Source organism: Meleagris gallopavo, chromosome Z, assembly GCF_905368555.1.
Source record: "Meleagris gallopavo chromosome Z, MGAL_WU_HG_1.1, whole genome shotgun sequence".
NCBI classification, from domain to species: Eukaryota; Metazoa; Chordata; class Aves; order Galliformes; family Phasianidae; genus Meleagris; species Meleagris gallopavo.
This window is the reverse complement of record NC_139435.1, coordinates 11,029,860-11,049,171: the sequence shown is the minus strand read 5'-3', so window position 1 is coordinate 11,049,171 and position 19,312 is coordinate 11,029,860. Positions and strand designations below refer to the sequence as shown.

General features: G+C 40.1%; 2 protein-coding genes across 8 annotated transcripts in view; one reads left to right on the top strand and one right to left on the bottom strand.

Moving 5' to 3' along the window:
- Positions 1-9,333, bottom strand: part of SPEF2 (sperm flagellar and cilia associated 2) — a 50,257-nt gene extending 40,924 nt beyond the window's left edge. The window contains 7 exon segments of the mRNA XM_085213965.1: positions 809-1,025; positions 2,382-2,461; positions 3,127-3,264; positions 5,351-5,521; positions 6,757-7,009; positions 8,812-8,914; positions 9,181-9,333. Coding sequence (XP_085070091.1) covers positions 809-1,025; positions 2,382-2,461; positions 3,127-3,264; positions 5,351-5,521; positions 6,757-7,009; positions 8,812-8,914; positions 9,181-9,238 — 1,020 coding nt within the window. The 5' untranslated portion in view covers positions 9,239-9,333.
- A 92-nt stretch (positions 9,334-9,425) lies between these two features.
- Positions 9,426-19,312, top strand: part of PRLR (prolactin receptor) — a 179,375-nt gene continuing 169,488 nt past the window's right edge. For 6 of the 7 annotated variants that reach the window (XM_085212503.1, XM_085212499.1, XM_085212500.1 and 3 more), the window contains exons 1-2: positions 9,426-9,440; positions 11,342-11,426. The gene's annotated coding sequence lies outside the window, so the exon portion shown is untranslated. Of the gene's footprint in view, positions 9,441-11,341; positions 11,427-19,312 lie in introns of those variants that run through there. The other variant, XM_085212496.1, reaches the window with a different exon arrangement.

Below are 19,312 nucleotides of genomic sequence, written 5' to 3'. Positions count from 1 at the left end.
GGTGGCAAAATTTCTTCATGACCTATGCATATTAGAAAGAACATTCTCTAGAATCTCTGTCTCTGAGAGTTCAAAGATAACATGTGTGAATAGATTCTTAGTCTAAGCCATTACAGGTGTTCTTAGTTTTTTGCAGAACATGAGTGTGCAAGAGATACTGAGAAGTACTGTGACTTCTATATGTCTAACCCAATGCAGGACAAGATTCAAATGAAATAATCTGCAACAGCCATTTTTTGACAGAGTGGAGACATCTTCCCAGGAAACACATTCTATTCTATAATATGCCAGAAATCAAAGCTCTGGTGTGCAACATGAGTATATAAAACATCCCATTGCACAACCATTTCAGAAGTCATACAGTCAAGACAAAAATATTACATTACACATTTGCAAATACAGGTTTTAAAGTGAGTAATGTCATATTTGTTGTTTTTTAATGTGTACCTTCTTCAGTCCCAGTAAACATAATGATAATTTAAAGTTCAAATGTTATTATTGTTTTGAGGAAAATAGCAGGCAGATCTACAAGTGATTTTTAATCATCTTAGTTCTGTTTTCATTTGAGGCTTTATGTTTTACAAGGATAAAGTATTGCACAAATATAGTAAGAAGGAATTGAAAACCTTTTCCTTTCTTTTTTCTTTTTCCAAGGAAAAACAAGGCATAAAAGTTCTTTTCAGAGAAAAAGTATATATACCACCTTTTCTACCTTCCAAATGTTATTAAACCCTCCTAAACAGTGTTGAGTTATACTTGCAAACAAATATTTAAGTTACTAATTGTGTATGTGTTATACTTCTCTCACCTCTTCTGTTTCATGTGCTATTAACTGTTCCATTAACATTTTACGACGTCTCTTTTCTCGTTGTTCTCTAGCAAATATATCTTCCTCCGAATGTTTTTGAATTTTTCTTACATACTCATCATCTGAATAAGTAGGTAATAGCTCAGTTGCTGCCTGTGCTGTAGTTTCTAGGGTTATTTCTTGCAACTTCTGTGTTTGCAACGATTCTTGTATTTCACTGATAAAAAAGATTGAATAGAAGTTCACTGGCTTTATAGAACTTACGGTTTTATAGAGATATTTTCATGAAGTTGAGCACAAATCTAACATATGCACAACAGAATTATCTTGAATAGTAAAGTTAGTGAGTATTGAGATTACTCCTTGATGCTCTTGTGCACCCACCAGTCACTGCTGAGACCAGAGGAGAGCTCCAGTCCTTACATAACTAATTGTCAATTTGTTCCTTTGCCAATATTTAATATAAAAAACAAGTTCTGCAGAAATACAAAATTAGGATCATTTGCAGAATATCAAATCAAGATAGGTTACTCTTTAAATATATCCATACACTCTGAATGCACTTTCTCTCATAGTTATAAATCAGGTTTTGCTTTTGTACAGAAGTATTCCCAGCTGTATACCATCTTCTCAGAATATGGTATACGTACCACTAAAGGTGATAGAATGGTTATTCTATCTACATTTGCTGTTTGTACAATAAAACTCTAAGGAAAAAGTTTATTTTGAAATGTATTACCACATATCTACGAGGGCTGTTCTGAAAGTAATGCCTTCTGCTTTATTGTGTTGGTTGACAATGTCACTATATTCACATTTTGTAGTCATGTGACAGATAGCAGCAGAGGAGCAATCTGGCAAAATGGCATCTGACATGGAAGTATATATGAAACAAAGATATAATTCAATTCCCCAATGCGGAAAAAAAAATGCACTAATTGACATCCATCAAAGTTTGCTTAACTTGTATAGAGACAGAACAGTGGGCACAGTAAGGCAGCAGGTGCTGCATTTCAGCAGTGGTGGCAGTGGGTCACTTCTGCTGGTGCAGATTTTTACAAACACAGCATGCAGTCTCTTGTTGATCACTGGCAGAAATCCATAGGTGAATGGTGGAGACTGTGTTGAAAAACAGCAGCTGAGAGTTTGCTCTATCAGATAGTATTATCATGCTCTTTGTTGTAGTTTCCCCAAAAAGAAATAGGAGGCATTGCTTTCAGGTTGACCTATATACATCCAAAACGATTCCCTACTCTCTGCACATCTGATATTATAGACTCAATGATTGTAATAAACAGATGCACTTCATGTCCTTTATTGCCATATAAATGTTAAAAAGGACAGAAGGAAGGTTAAGCTATTCCTACAAAAATTATAGGTTAAAACATTGTAACATCAGAAGGTGGAGCTTGAGTAGTTGCAGCACTAGCAGGAGTATAAAAAATCTCTCACAGGAGAATTAGTTTAAGCAAAGAAAGACCTTATAGTTTCTTCAAGTAGCTGTCTGCATAGATAGCAGGCACTTACAGTTAAGGTTCTGTCTAAGTTTAACAATCTAATACTCAAATATTACCTATCAGTGACTTGGCTGTGTACTTCAAAAGCATTTCCTACAATGGACTTCTCAAACTTGTTAATCTCCTTGTAAGTGTCCTAAAGAAATAACACAAAATTTAATGCTTCTTTTCTCTTTACAAAGCATCATAAGGGAGCTTCAACTATTCACAGATTAAGTAATAGAGAATTAGTTTGGCATCATGTTAGTTCAAGAGAAAAAAGTTTACACTGAAAACATATTAAGCATTAGATAGATAAAAAGAAAGGCAAAGCTGTTTCCTTCTCCTACTTTCCATTTCCATTTAATTCCCCCTTATACTAGCCATACCTATGGTCACCATACAAAATTCTGTTCTTGCAGTCCATTTACAGGGTAAAGTCAACTTACATTGGACTCTAGCAATTCATATATTTTCTCTAATCAGGGATTTTTGAAACAAGATATTCTGTGCTATGTTCTGCTTTAGTTTTAGTACCTTGAATTAGTCCCTAATAATTACTAAATTAACTCTGTTTATATGCTCTATTTTTAAAATAATGTTTCAGTTTATTCAGTAGCAACTTTCTCTTCCATCAAAACAAAATTTTCCTATGTAACAAATGTCAGAAACGTATTTTGCAAAATTTTCACTGACTGAGGCTACTGTGTAATTTTAAGAATTACAGTAGGTGATACAAGTACAGAATTATTAACTGTAAATGCTCCTAAAAAACTAACCTTTTCCAAATTCATACAACTACTTTTAACAAAATACAGTTACCTCCACTTCTCTTTTCTTCTTTAGCAATTTTTTCGCTTCATTAGCTTTTAAGGTGTGGCTTAGTGATGGCTTTGGAACCCGTATAACAGCTGCTTGAATCTGGGCCATTATTTCATTTTGTCTTCTTCCTATGCGATGCTGAATATTCAACATCATGTGTTCAGATACTTGATTTGAAACTATGTATGCCATATACTTCTAATATACCATCTATTTATCTATGAAGTAAATGTAACTAATGTAACTGACTCATAATGAAGAAACATCATTGAAGTAAAAAAAAAAAAAAAAAAGGCTTGATCAAACGATTTCTTTTTCTTAAATGAGGCTTGTTGGCTTCATTTTGTCTTAAAGTACAAGTATAAAAAAATGGCACATCCATGCAGGTGGACCAGATGATCTCTGTAAGTCCTTTCCAGCTGAACTATTCTCTATTCTATTCTAGTTATTCTCTTTGTGTTAAGAAAGAGTGTGGTATAGCAGAAGCACATCTGTAAAGAAAAGCAGTTTGCATTCAGTGCCTAAGAGTCATTTGAGAGGTTGTATTAAATGCTAGCCCTTGTTTCAGGTAGAATTCATATCAGAAACTAAGAAACATACATACTATAAGGTATCAACTCTGAGTCTTAGGTGATCAAGTACAAAAATTGCATGTACTGCTAAATTGCACTACAGGTACGTGACAGTAAAAACAGAATTGTGTTGAAAAAGCATTTCCCTATAAAGATTCAAAGAAAGTTAAAAAGTAAATATAAACTGTAAAAGGATTTTTTATTATTTCAAAAATTTACTATGAAAAGGTTTTGGGATATTGCTCACATTTTCTTGTGTAGATACATGAAAATTCATTTTATTTTTGAAATCTTTTTCTTGTAGTGGCAACAGAGCATCTAAACAAACAAAACAACTCTCTTAATTAGGTTCCCTGTGAAAAGGTATCTGAGGGATCTGGCTGATGGCAAGTTGAAGCTTAGTCAATAGTGTTCCCTGAAGCCTAAAGGGCTGACCATACCATGGGGTGCCCCAGGCCCAGCACTGGCACCGAGCAAGGGGAAGGGTTGTCCCACTCTGCTCTGTACTGAGCAGCTTCAACTCTAGCACTTGGTGTCGTTCTGGGCACCGCAATACAAGAATGTAAAACTATTAGAAAGCATCCAAAGGCAGCTAAGATGATGGGGAAAGGTCTTGAGGGCAAGACATAAGGGGAGTGGCTGAAGTCCCATAGTCTGTTCAACTCAGAGAAGAGTAGACTGAGGATAGGCCTCATGTGGCTTACAGCTTCTTTATGAATGCAGAGGTCAGGGACCAGAGCTCCCAGTACAGTAGTCATGGCATCATGCTGCCAGAGTTCAAGGAGTGCTGGGGCAACACTCTCAAGCAAAGGCCTTCAATTTTGGCTTGCCCTGTGTGGAGCCAGAAGTTGAACTCTAGGACCCTTTTGAGACACTTTCAAATCTGGATATTCTATCATTCTGTGATTCTAGTAATACAAATTACATATGCAGCATAGGAAGTTCCACAAATCTGTGCAAGAACTTCTTTACGGTGAAGGTGACAGAGCTCTGGAACAGGCTGCCCACGGAGGACATGGAGTCTCCTTCTCTGGAGATATTCAAGACCCGCCTGGACACCTACTTGTGCGACCTGGTGTAGGGAACCTGCTTTGGCAGGGGCTTGGACTTGATGATCTCTGGAGGTCCCTTCCAGCCCCTACGATTCTATGATTCTGTGATCTCAAATTAGTCAATTTAATTTTCATTTGACAGCCAGTTCTTCTATATAAACTACAACTTGTACTTTTGGATGACTGTTTCCATATGCTGAAGATATTAGTTCCTTTTCTTGACTTAATCAACAGAACTACACACAGCTGGATGGACAGAGGCCTTTACTTCTACAGGCCCCCTTCCTCATGTCTTTTTTCTTGATTCTTTTGTTCAAAAATTAAGTACATCACAAGCCTCTTTTACAAGTACACGTTAAATACATCCAGCTGTGAAATTGTGACATGCAAACAGTCAATTTTAAGTATGAGATTTTTAAATATTGATATTAAGAATCTTCTAACAATAGGTTGGCTTTTATCTAAACATTCAAGCTTATCAAGTAGACCCCCTTTCTTCATTATTTTTTCTTTTACAAACATAATGGTGCAGCAGAGAATTATGTACATGACCTTATGAAAATACTTCCCCAGAAGACTCAGTAATATGTAAGCACTCACCTTTTCAGTGTCTTGGGCTCTTTGTTCCTCTTGAAGCTTTTGAGATTTCTGTTGTTCAGAAATATGTATATGAGCTATTTTATCTTCTATTGTCTTAGATTTCATTTCAAAATGATCTGAAACCTGCCGTGGTTGCAAATCAGCCTGATGTGATGTTAAAGATTTCAAACGCTAGAATTAAATGTCACAATAATAGAGTCAGAAATAGTAACAAAGATAGCTTTTAAATACAAAAATTTTTCAGTAGTCATTTTAAACTGTTGTCCCGTGATAATGTACACAGAACAACAACTAAACTTGGTCGAATATTTTTCAAAGAAAGGACTAGTTATATTGAGAAGAACATGCAGAACTGAACTTGAACAATGTTAGATGAAAATTCAAGAAATCTGACTTAAACATAAGTTGTTTTTTTTTTTTTTTTTATGAAAATGGTTCTCAACAACTTGCCTAGAAACACTGTGAAGTCTCCATCTTCGAAGGTATTCAAAACTGAACTGGAGAAGGTCCTGAGCAACCTGACCTATTTGACTCTGCATAGAGCAGTAAGGTAGCTGGATTATGAGTCCTCTACAGATCCCTTCCAACCTCAACTGTTGTGTGTTGAACACATCTATTCAGAGTTCTCAGTTGCTTCCATAGAAGCTATCCATAGAGGGTGAAGGGGTATCTTGGTTGTTTGGTGCTATCTCTGCATTTGTCAGTGAAGTTCATATTTGTAAACTATTTGCTAGGATGTGTGCCAGGAAATATGTAGAAATTTACTCAGCTCAATTTGGTTCATGATGCATAGCTTCTTAAAGATTGTTCATCTTAGTAAGATGAACAGGTAAAAGATTATGGTTTGCACATGCTGAACATTACTGTTTAAGAGACGAATGTCACTAACAGATCTTTAGATACTCTCTTTCCCATTTACTTTTTCCTCTTTGCAGTATTCAGCATGTTCAGTTATTTGACAGATAGAGTCTAGTACAAATATATGGGGAGATATATAACCGAAGATATCAATCCACTGCAGCACAAAGCTTAATACAGACTAATTTTTCCTTCAGGAAACATTTATAACTAAGTATAATGCAGTCTGCAATCCATACTGATCAAATAAGTATAACAGAAGCCACTGAACCACTACTAGTCTTCGCTGCTATTCATATTTTAAAGCTGGAAAAAGAAACAGAGCAGGTAACAGACCATGGAGCAAGCCAGAATAAAGGAACACAGGACAGATATTATCCTCAAGAATCACAGACAAACCAAGTAATCCCAATTTCTATATATGGCAAAGGATTTTGAACAGGAGAGCTTTTAAAAGTAGGCAGGGAAACACACGACATGCTTGAGAGGCCTTAGTAAATGTGGCATTTTTCCCTATGTAATTATACAAAATAGGCATAGTTAAATACCTCTCGAAATGAAACACTTCCAATAGTCTTGAGCCTTGCAGGTACTGCAGGTCTCATTGCTTCCATAGCTACTCCAGTGAGCTTTGTTTTTCTTTTTTTTTCTAAAGCAATGTACAATTCATATAAAAGCTTTGTTGCAGCCCCATGCTTTCCTATCATGATGCTGTGGGCCACGTTCTCATTAAACTGTACTCCAAGCAGGTGAAGCGTGGGCTCCAGGAGAGAAAAATTGTTAAGCTTTGCATTTGCAGCCCTATGTGATTAAAAAACAAAAATAATCCAAAAATCAAAATTTAAACATTCTTTCAATTTCAACTCACTGCAATAAGCATGGTCATTACATTTATCTCAAGATAGGAGGGGTTAAAAAACCACAGTGGACTTCCCTGGAGTGAAATAATACGTTTCAACTTATATTTTATACTGTAATACCTACAAATAAGTTGGTCTGCTAGGCATAACTCTTGGAAAACAAATAGAAGACACACTGCATTATGTAAATCTTGATGCATGCACACAAAGAAAGCACCTGACAGCAAAGTCTTACTCCAAATTGTAGCTAAAAGCATATCATTCACAAAAAAGCACAAATAATTAGAAGAAAGATCTAAGCAGTTAAAATATATGAAATTAAATTAAAAACAGAAAGAAAAAAATGAAGCCTATATAATCTAACAACTCTCACAACACCTTGATGACTTGGAATAGTGTTGAAAAATAAAGACTATAGTTCCAATGAGAAAAAATTATGTTTAAAACCAAAACAGTGGATCACAGATTAGTGCTTCTCTTGACGTGCGGACTATCCTGTGGAATCATTTGGGATCAGCAGATATACAGGCCAAAAAATAATAATAATAAATTATTGATATTTCATAATTAATATATTATCAAATTCAATCAACAGATCAATAACTACTAGCTGACTCAGAACATTATGCTTTCTATACTGTTCCATAACTTCACAATAATTCCTTTACATGAACCAATAATCTTTTAAGGCCAGTAGAGTTCACAGATTAATAGATTCATAGAATCATAGAATCACAAGGTTGAAAACAACCTGCAAGATCATCTAGTCCAACCATCCTTCCATTACCATTGCTACCACAAACTAAACCATATCTCGCAGCTCCTTGTCCAGACGCCTCTTGAACGCTGCCAGGGATGGTGACTTCACCACCTCCCTGGGCAGCCATTCCAGTGCCTGACCACTCTCTGAGAGGAAAAGGTTTTCCTTATGTCTAATCTAAACCTCCTCTGACACAACTTATGGCCATTTCCTCAGGTCCTGTTTGTTGCCTGGAAGAAGAGGCCAAACCCCTCCTCATCACAACCTCCCTTTAGGAAGTTGTAGAGTGCAATGAGGTCTCCCCTGAGCCTCCTCTTCTCCAGACTAAACAATCCCAATTGCCCCCTTACAAACTGCTCCTTGTAAGACTTGTGCTCTAGACCCCTACCAGTTTTGTTGACCTTCTCTGGACACGTTCCAGGGCCTCAATGTCTTTCTTGCAGAAAAGGGCCCAAAACTGAACGCAATACTTGAGGTGCGGCCTCAACAGTACTGAGTACAAAGGGATGAGTTATAGCATAATTCTACAGAAATGTTGAATTTTAATTTAAAGATCTTCTAGTAACACAGAGTTTACCATATCCCTACAGGAAATAGACCCAGAGTTCATTACTGTCCCCATAATACTTCTTGCCTTGTTTCTTGGTGAATAGAGTTTAACCCAGCAGGTGACTGATCACAGACAATGCTCCCCAGGGGTCAGTACTACGGCCAGCCCTGTTTAATATCTTTACTGACGATCTTGAAGAGGGAATTGAGTGCACACTCAGAAATTTTTCAGATGACACCAAGGTGGGAGGAAGTACTGATCTCCCAGAGGGTAGGCTAGATAGGCCGACTATTGGGCTGAGGCCACTTGTACAAGCTTCAACAAGACTGAGTGCTGAGTCCTGCACTTCGATCACAAAAAACAGATATTTCTGAAGGAGAAATAAATATTTTGCCTAATTTCTGTAAGAAACATGTTATCCACAAGTACCAACCTGCTCTGTGAAAATTTATTAAAGTCATCTTGAAGACCGTACTTGTGCAGAAGTTCTCCGAGGAGGTAGCCAGTAGAAAATTCTTCTGAAAGTGATCCTGGAACTGTGAGTTTTTTCCACAAAAAATAAGACCATTAAAGGAATTTGGACATTAATTTTAACAAAACTCTTTATTATTTCTTGTGACGTGAGTGTACCAGTGAGTAGTTTGTAAGCTACAAGTAAATCTGCTTTCAGAGTAGTTATTTTGCAACGTGAGCTTCACCTACTCACTCGACTGGGAGCCTCGCGGGATGCCCCGGGCTGACAGTCAGCCCTGCGGCCCCGCAAGCCTCTGCCCCCTCCCGAGGCAGCGAGGCTGCCACTCACCCACGCTCCGGGAGAGCTTCACCTCCTCGTTCAGCCACTCGCACAGTATCTCGGACATAACGGCCACCGGCGCTCGGCCCTCCCCTGCTCCTGGCGCCGCGTCCCGTTACCACGGCAACGGCGCCGGAGCGCACGCGCGAAGGAGAGGGGCGGTGCTGCGGCTAACCTCCGCGGGCGCGCGCCCCTGCGGGAGGCCCGCGCATGCGCCGCAGGTGGGGCGGGGTCGCGGGTGTGGCCGGGGCGGGGAGACGAGGAGGAAGGTGAGCGCGGCGCGAGGAGGGGCGCGTGCCCGCTTCCGCCGCCGCTGCCCGGGAGGCGCGCGCCGGGCCGTTATCCGGCCCGACCGCCTGCGGGGCGCGGCCGTGAGGCGCTGAGCGCGGGGCGGGCGCGGGCTGAGGCGGGGGCAGCCGCGCGGGCAGCCTCGTGGCAGGGAGCCTCGTGGCGGGGGGTCCTCGCTACAGGTGGCTGTCATCCCGCTGGGGGATGTCCTGCTGCTCGCTCCTCTCCCTCTGTCAGCCTCGGCTGGCGGTGCTGCCGGGCCGCCATCGTTACACCCACCACCTCCTCCCGGCTGCGCGTCCCGCTGCTCTTTAGTAGGTGTCGTGGGAACCACTTCCCCGATCCACCCAGCCATCTGCCTCTCGTGGCTGAGTTTCCTATTGTGCCGGCTCGTCGGTTTCAGAGCAGGGGACTCTTAGGCTGAAAAACCGTTCTGCTAGGGAAAGGAAATTAATCTGGAATCATTTTCACACATCAGATCGTGCAAAGGCAAACAAACTACTGCGAAAGCACAATATGAAGGGGGGGAAGGGAATGCAAAACCTGAAAATGCTGAAAAAGCTCGGTGCGAGCGAGGGCTACGCATTGACCGGGCTGTTCTTCTGCAGCAGTTCTTGTGTAAGGCGTCTGAGGCATTCCTGTGCCAACACAGCTGCACGTCCGCTGTGAGCGGGGCCCGCTGAAGGATTTGGGGTTGGTTTGCAGCGAGCTTCATGCGCACGGCTTTTGCTCTGCCTCGCTCGCTCATCTCGCTTTTAGTGTCACACTGAAATACTCCACATGGCTTTGGTGCTCTAGGTTTGAAAAGCATGTTAGAAAAGTGAAGATCTACGGATCTGGAGGTCTATGTGGGTTCCTCATAGAAGTTTTAAATTCTGTTTTTCTATAAAAGATCTGAAGTTGGTGTGTTCGAGTTTCCAGTTGCCTTTCAGCACAACACAGAATCCTAAAGGTTTAATCTAGAAAAGGCAGGAAGAAGGGGATCTAAACAAAATATTTTCAGAAGTGACATTGATTAACAGCTGACGTAAGTCAGGATATCGTGGATTTTGTACATCCAGAAGTCATCTGAGCAAATCTCTTTGCTTTTTATGGAGGGTGTGCTTTGAATCAGAGCAAGTTATTGAGTTGTCTCAGAGTAAATGTGTAACTGGGCAGTTGTTCGTGTCTTGAAAAGGTCACGGTGAAATTAGACACAGGTGGATGAATCGAGTAACAGAAACTTCAGGATAGCGAGGATCTTTCAAAGTGAACATCCTTTTGAAGATACAAAGTTTTGTGTATATGCTAAATTAAAAACTACCTACACTTTAAAAGAAATAGAAACCTTTTTTCTTTTTTTGTTTTTCCTTTTTTTTTTTTTTAATCACACTTGCAGTTTTGAGTATCTGCCATGTGAGAATGTTTCTGGTATGTCAGAGAACAAAGAATAAATCTGGTTTAGCTTGATCATGGAATTCTTTCCTCACCTCCAAGAATCGATGTATATATTTTAAATATAGTTAAATGTTTGCTGCAAATAGTCACTTGTATTAAGTTCAGCATTTCTTTCTGTATAACCTCTGACCTTGAAAAGCTGGTTCTTAATGTATCTCCAGGAAGTTTTATGGATTTTTTTTCATATCCTTTATCATAATCAATGGATCTTTTTTCCTGCTGGGATATTCATAAAATCTTATTTAGTTAGTTAGATTTGGGGGGAGGGGGAGAGAAACCATGAAAAAATGGAATCTTTCTTATACTTAAATTCAGTAGTGATTTGCTGTTTCATCTAAGTCTGTCTTAGCCTTAAACAGATTAATGTATCTTCTTACAGAATTCAGAGTAGTGACGGAATGATGTAGTAATCAATTTTTATTTCATTTTTTTCCCTGCTTTTAAGAACTTGGAAAGATGTTTGTGCTCTGCACTGTGAAAGCTGAATCCATAGATTGTTTGAAGGAAAATATTTACAGACAACAAGTAAGGTAACTTTTTCCCTAATTCTGCCTTTCCTAAAAACACTAAAATTTTTTTAACAAGATAATTACTCATTTTGTATTCTCTTAATTTCTTACATCTCTGCAAAGAGTACCAGTGGACTGTCCTGGAAATTCCAAAGTGATTTTCTATAGGACACTGTACATTGGTTAGTGTAGCTTTTAAACACTGATGCTGGGCTATAAAGTGCATCTGAATTTTTCAACAAAAAGTCATTATTTATTTAAAACTTCATGCATTCTCCTATGAACTTGCTTTGAGAGAGAAGGGGATTGCTTGTAAGTATCTGTAATGGTGAAAGGGAACAGAAGACCTCAAATAGCAATCCACTGAATACAGGGAGAAATTAAGTGCCAGGGACAATCTGCTACTTTTCATTCCTTTTGGCCTCCTGAAAGAAACTTTGTGCATGAAGATGAAGATGATATTATAGATATTTTTTTGTTGTTGTCTATTGTCAGTATTAATTTTTAGACACATGGATGTGATAGTAGCATATATAAAGAATAAAAAGGTAAGGATTCTGTTTTAAAAGTTATTGTTAAAAACATGGTCTTTAATCACAACTGAAAAAATTGTAGTTTCAAGATTCTAAACTAAACAGGGAGTTAGGAGGAATAATATCATCTTAATACAAAGAAGGTTCAGAAAAAGCAAATATAGAAATGCTTGGAATTCTTAAATTGCTCTTCAACTGAAGATGGGCATGACAATAGAAGCATTAAATTGATACAACATAATTAGATAATTTGTGTTCAGGAGTTCCCTTTCTTTGTAACAGAATTTTTTTCATCACTAGAATGGTGTATAAATGGTTTATAAACACATTAGAATTTGGTAACTTTGTTTTTTTTTTTCTTGTTTCCTTGACATTACATTTTTTCCCACTTTTCCTTCTCTATTCTTATTGTTTTACTTTGCACATTATTTATTCCCTCTAGCAGGATCAGATGATGATATTCTCCCTGAAAATTAGTTTCAAATGTATTTGTCCTGCTTTTCCTTCTGTCTCCTCTGGATACTCCTAAGTGTCTCTACTGAGGAAAAACGAGGATGAAGTTCTAAAGCAAGCATTAGAAGTTTCCACAATGTTGAGGTTTATGCTCAATGCCTGTTTCCACAACTTTTTTGCTAGTTAAATCTCCCAGTTCAGTTCCCATTCTGACATTTAGAAGTTGTGACTTTGGAACCTTGTGTGGACTCCTTACTGTTGTTTTCTCTGTTACCACAAGGCAACAGCTAATTCAGACCAGATGTCTGCCTAGTCCAGTCTCCTGTCTCTGACATTGATCAATAACAAATTCTGAGAAAAAGATTAGAGAAAAGTATAGACTGAGAGCTGTAGTTACTTCCTCCTGAACATTCTTCAAGCCACCGCTGATTGTGGCTGAATGATTTTCTGCACCCACCTACGCTTGTGCAATTAATTACTCCCATGAATACATGCAGACTGCTTTTGAATCTCTGAAAATATTTAACACTGGCAGTGATCTGTGCTAAGGTGTTCCATGCCTTAACCAAGCTTTATGCGATCAAATTGTTATATTTTGTGAAGTTCATTGTCTTATGTGTTTGGATCTGCATTCTGTGCTTTTCACTTTCAGTAGTACAGTAGTTCTGTCATAAAAAATAACATTGAGCAGTTGAGTTGCAGGCTGACCTGATGTTTTAAGACTTTTCTTGTTTCCAATAGCTTTATGATCAAGAACTAAAAAATAATACACGTGTACATTAAGTGTTGGTTCTCTCTTTCACTGCATTAGGGCGGGGGACTTTTCTCTCTGAGAGAAAAAACTGAGGTTCATCAACTTTTTGTGTGGTCTTATAGAAATAGAACAAGGGCGAAGGGGCTTAAACTAAAAAGGGAAAATTCAGGGTATACAGAGGAAATTTTTAACTCAGACGGTGGTGAAGCACTGAAACAGGTTACCTAGAAAAGTTGTGGATGCCCTATCTCAGGAGGCATTTTGTGGTTTAACCCAGCAGGTGACTAAGCACAACACAGTTATTTGGTCACTTCCCCCACTTCCCAGTGGGATGGGGGAGAGAATGAAAAAAAAAAAAAAAAAAAATAGAACTTGTGGATTGAAATAAAACTGTTTACTAAGATGGAGGAAAGGAAATTGATAATAGTTACGACTATATATGTGTATGTCTGTATGTATGTGAATGTATGAAACAAGTGATGCACAAGAGTTGCTCACCACTCACTGACTGATGCCCAGCTAGCCCCCAACGTGGCAGAAATAAAAGAGATGATCTCCTGTTCCCATCTAAACTCCCCTGTATAATGTCAAATGGTATGGAATACTTCTTTGGCCAGTTTAAGTCAGCTATCCTGATTCTGTCCCCTCCCAGCCCTTTGTTAGTATGAATTGGGAAACTGGAATAGCTTGGCTCTGCATAACACTGCTTAGTGATAACTATAAACATCTGTATGTTATCAATATTGTTTTTCTCTTAGAACCAAAACAGCATCATACCAGACACTCTGAAGAAAACAATTCTGTCCCAGCTGAACCTTAAACAAAGATCAGGTTGATGGGCCCTGGCCAACTGATTGGCAACTCTGCCCTTGGCAGGGTAGTTGGCTAAGTTCTTGTGGAACAAACACTGTGTTAATGTGGATACATACAGTGTGGATACATACAAGATGAGAGGGGCATTAGATATAGGGGATTTCTTCCTGCTGGGAACTCAACTCCCATTATGCTAGGCAGACTGTCAGAGTAGTTTGCTGTCTCCTTGGTGCCTGGATAAAGGACATCACCAGGAAACTTCCTGGCCTTGTATGGCAAACAGGTCTGTATCCATTGCTTCTTTTCCATGTGGAAGATTATGAATCAGTTACATGTAGTTCAAGAGCTATCGAAATGGACTTCAGATCCTTGGGATCTGCTGAAGGAATCAAGAATACAAGTCTCTTCTCTGCTTCCCTTAGTGGGTAAGGATAGTGTAAGAAACAGAAGGACCTGATCTATAAACACTGGTTTGATAACTGGTATCAATGCCATAATTTTGGTGGTTTTTTTTTGATAACAGGATGGCCTACATGGCACTGGGCTTGCAGTCACTAGATGGCTTTCACCTCTCTCAAAGAGGGAAAAGGGTCCGTGGTAAAAATTTAGCAGGGCTTTAAACTAGGTTGTAAAAACATGGGTGGGTAATAGTGAGGCTGCACATGGTAAGTTGTGGGACAGCATAGTCAGGCTAGAGGGGCAGGGTGTTAGTGGGGGCCCTCTGCAGATATACTGACAACACTGAGCACACTTAAATCTTATGACAATGAGCCAGGGACTACTGAGGAAAAAGAAGGCAACAGGGAAACTCAAGGGAAATACTTCAAAGGCATTAAGGAGTTATCCTCCAAGAAGGCAATAAGGCCAGCTGCCCAGCTGAAATGTTTTTACACCAGCAGACACAGCTTGGGAAAAAAATAGGAGGAACTGGATCCTCTGTGCTACCTGAAAACCGTGATGCAGTTGCCTTCACTGAAACCTGGTGGGATGACTCCCACGACTGAAATGTGGCTATCGATGCCCACAAATAAGAGACAGGCAAGGAAGGAGGGGAAGAGGCATTGCCCTCTATATCAACAAAGGAACAAAGTGTGAAGAGATGTTCCTGAAGAATGTCATGAGCAAGTCAAAAGTTTATGGATGAGAGAGAGCAACAAAGAGAGCCTTGTGGTTGGTATCTACAACAGATCATCTGATCAAGCAGAGCCTGATGAAGGTTTCTTCCTTCATCTCCAGGAGATGTTGCCATCACAGGCTCTCGTGCTTGGGACTTCAGCCACCCTGACATCTGCTAGCAAAATAGCACTGCGAGCTGTAGGCAAACCAAGAATTTTCTGGAATGCATCAAGGATAACTGCTTGAACTGTAAAGTAGCTCTATTGGGAGGGGTGCAATACTGGACCTGTTGCTCACCGATGCAAATGAACTGATTGGTGACATCAGAATTGGAGGCAGCCTGGGCTATAGTCACCATGAAATATGGGAGTTCACACTCCTTGAGGTATAAAGGACAAAGAGTAAATCTAAAGGATTCTAAATTTTAGGAAAGCGTAATTCCAGCTCTTCAGGGAGTTAGTCAACAAAACCACCTCGGAAACTGTCCTCAAGGACAAGGATTGGATATGGCAGATCTTTGGAGGCTTTTCTTAGTGTACAGGAGCTTTCCATCTTCAGATGTAGGAAGTCAGGAAAGGAAAGCAAGAGACCAATGTGTCTGAACTGGGATCTGTTGGTCAAACTGGTAAGCAAGAAGAAAATGCACAGGTGGAAGAAAATTCCCAGTGGTAGCTGGGACAGGTACTGTGGGATGCATATAAGCATGCTCTAGGCTGTGTATGGAGTCAGGAAGGCCAATGACCAACAAGACTTCACAAAGAGTGCGAAGACCAAGAAAGATGCATTTACCATAACAGGAAAGTTTAAGAAGGTGTACCCTTCCTAGTGAAAAATACAGACAGGCTGGTAATAATGGATAAGGAGACAGCTAAAATACTCAACTGTATTTGCCTCAGTTATCACTGTCTCCTCTTCACACAGTGGATTGTGGATGAGTTGGAAGCTGTGGCTTAGGAGACAACATCTGTCCCACTGTAAGTGAAGATGAGATTTATGACTACCTGAGGAACAGGGAAGGGAAGGGAAAAGAAGGGATGGAAAGAAGAGCCACCACTGCAGATGTTATGATGTCCTAAGGGTCCATCCTTGTTCTTCTGCTGGGGTGGCTAAAAATATGGTGGGGCATGTGGGATTGGCAATACCTTTTATGCTATTAGATTGTCCCTTCCAATTAGACCAGAAGCTGTTGCCAGGCAGAGAGTGTCTGGTAGCATACACTGTGAGCATGCCATACTGGCCACGCTTTTCTCCTTTTGCATGGTGGTCGTGGTTGGGGGATGGACCTAAGACTACCTTAAGTGTGATGACTTAACTCCTAACTTCTTTACTGCACTTTAGCACAACATGTGTTTGTTCTGCAACTTTTACAGGAGTGTTACAGCACAGCTTTTGTTCTGAGGTCTTCAGCAAGAATTCACAATGTTAAGTTCTGTATATTGTTGTAATAGAGTCTGGGACAGAAGGAAACATGTCACTTTATTCTCACATTCCACCCAGCGGTTGAGACTGTTACAGGCCAGTGTTGATATAGTCAGTGGGGTCATCCACCGTGATGATGCATACGTAGTGTACATAGAATAATACAATCCTTAAAGTTGGAAGGCATCTCTGGTCTAACTCCTCTGCAATGAACAGGGACATCCACAGCTAGATCAGATTGCCCAGGGCATTATCTTACCTTGAGAATTTCCATGGATGGGACAACAACCACATCACTAGGCAACCTGTACCAGTGTCTCACCACCCTCACTGTAAAAGACTTGTATCTAACCTAAATCTACCCTCTTTGAGCTTGAAACTATTTCTCCTTGTTCTGTCTCCACAGACCCTGCTAAATAGTCTGTCCCCTTCTTTCCTGAAGCTCCCCTTTAGATACAAGGCCATTATCAGATCACCTCTCAGCCTTCTCCAAATCTTCAAAGGAGAAATGTTTCATTTTGTGGATCATTTTCTGGCCCTTCTCTGGACACGTTCCAAGAGGCCTATTTCTTTTCTGCACTGAGGACTCAACATCTGAACACAGTACTCCAGCTGAGGCCAGGTGAGGCACAGAGTAGAGGGGCAAGATCACCTCACTTGGCCTTCCTGACCATGTGTCTTTTGGCTTTCTGGACTGCTGGCTCATGTCCGGCTTCCCATCCACGAGAACCCCAAGGTCTTTTTCAGCAGGGCTGCACTCAATCCTTTTGTCCCCCAGCTTGTATTGGTAATGGGAATTGCTTCGACCTAGGTGCAAGATCTTGCATTTGGATTTGTTGAACCTCCTGAGGTACACCTAGGCCCACTGCTCAAGCCTTTCTAGGTCCCTCTGGATTGCATTCCGTCCCTCTGGTGCATTGATCACACTCCATGGCTTGGTATCATCAGCAAATTTGCTGAGGGTGCACTTGACCCCACCATTGATGTCACTGATCATCACTGAAGATATTAAACGGTATCAAGCCCAGCACCAAACTCTAGGGAACATCACTCGTGACCGATCTTCATCCAGACATTAAGTCATTAAACACCACTCTCTGGACCTGATCCTGCAACCAGTTCTTCATCCATCAAACTGTCCACCCATCCATATCTTTCCAATTTGGAGAAAAGGATGTTTTGGGGTACTATGTCAGAGGCCTTACCAAAGTCCAGATAGATGACATCAGTTACTCTTCCCTTGTCTATTGTACAGAAGGAACAGAGAAAGAATGGACAAGCCTATTTATCACACACTTCACTAAGCCATTGCCTAATATTAGATAGATAAGTCCACCCACCAGCGTTAATTCACATCAACTAGTCTTCCTATTCTGTCAGTCCCAAAGTCTGGAGGAAGCTATCATCATCTTGCTTGAGTACATTCATCAGTGATTTAAAGTCCTTAATTTTCCCCTTCAATAGCTGAGAGTTGTCAAAAGTACTGAAACATTGCATTCCCTCAAAATCCTTGCATCTGTGATTGTGACATTAGAGCAAATAATCAATCACAGTGCAGTTCTACAAGTACAACTGTGCAGATTGGTCCTCATTCTTGGGCCATAGTAATGATAGCTTGTGAAGTAATGTTAATGGCAAGCATGCAGGCCAAATTACTGATGTGTCTGTGGTTATGGACAGTCATTGCAGGTACACCTACTAGTGAGGATGCAAGTGCTGCTGCTTTCACATGTGACTTTGCCATTACAGACACTCCCTAATATGAGGGTGTTTGTGTGACATGGCATTTGGTATGGTTGTAAAGGGGAAGAGCTACTGTTTCTCTTCCCAGTGAACAAGGGCCACCAGTGGAGTAGAAGGTACATATGAATATGCTACCCTTTCACAAAGAAAGAACTATCCCCGAGGAAGAACGATATGGGTGTGGTTAAAGGAGGTATTGCTCTTATGATTACACTGCATATCAGTGTTAATGAGGTTATGCTGTGGTGTGATGCAGTTTACTACTTGAAAACATTCCTTTGTTGAAGTAACATTTGCCAATCTAAAGGCAAATGCTGCTGGTTTGTGTTGTCACCCTGCTCCAGATGGGCATCATGGTGTAGATGATGTTAAACTAAAAGTATTAAAAAAAGGAGTAGTTCTAGATTAATTGAGGGGAGATTGAAACACCTATTATACATGTAGTTAAAATTTCTGAAATAGATTGTCCTCCTGCCTTACAAAAGGCAATAGTCTTAGCTGCTTCACAAGCTAGCCATGCCCTTCAGGCCAGGATGATTCATCTAACTAAAAGTTTCCCCATTTTGGGTTAATCCCAATAAGAATAACATTCCCAAGAGTGAGGTCATCTTGGTTCTTTGTACAAAATTTCTCTGCTGATGTATCTCATCATTCTGAAAAAGCAGAGAGAAACAAACACTCATTTTCCTTGAAAAGAAGTAGCAAGGTTATGATGGGAAATGATCAATTTTAGAAATATTTTATGTTCCTTTCCTGTTGCATCTTTGTGTCATTTTATGAGAGCTTTAAGGTTCAGCGTGACCTTTCCCTTTATAGGTTTGTCCATGAGCACTGCTGCTCAGATGCATATTGTATTTCTACCTAGCCTTTAGTATGTAACTCAGTGTCCTAGAACAGAATGCATTTAACTGCGTTCATCCCCTACTAGTCATTTACTGCATCTGGTAGCTGATCAGTCCGCACTGATTCTTGTGGTTCAAGAAACCACTTTAACAAGCCATTTGTCCTTTCAACTATCCATTGGCTTGGGAATTATAAGGGGTGTGGAATATCCACCACATTTCCTCATGCTTAGC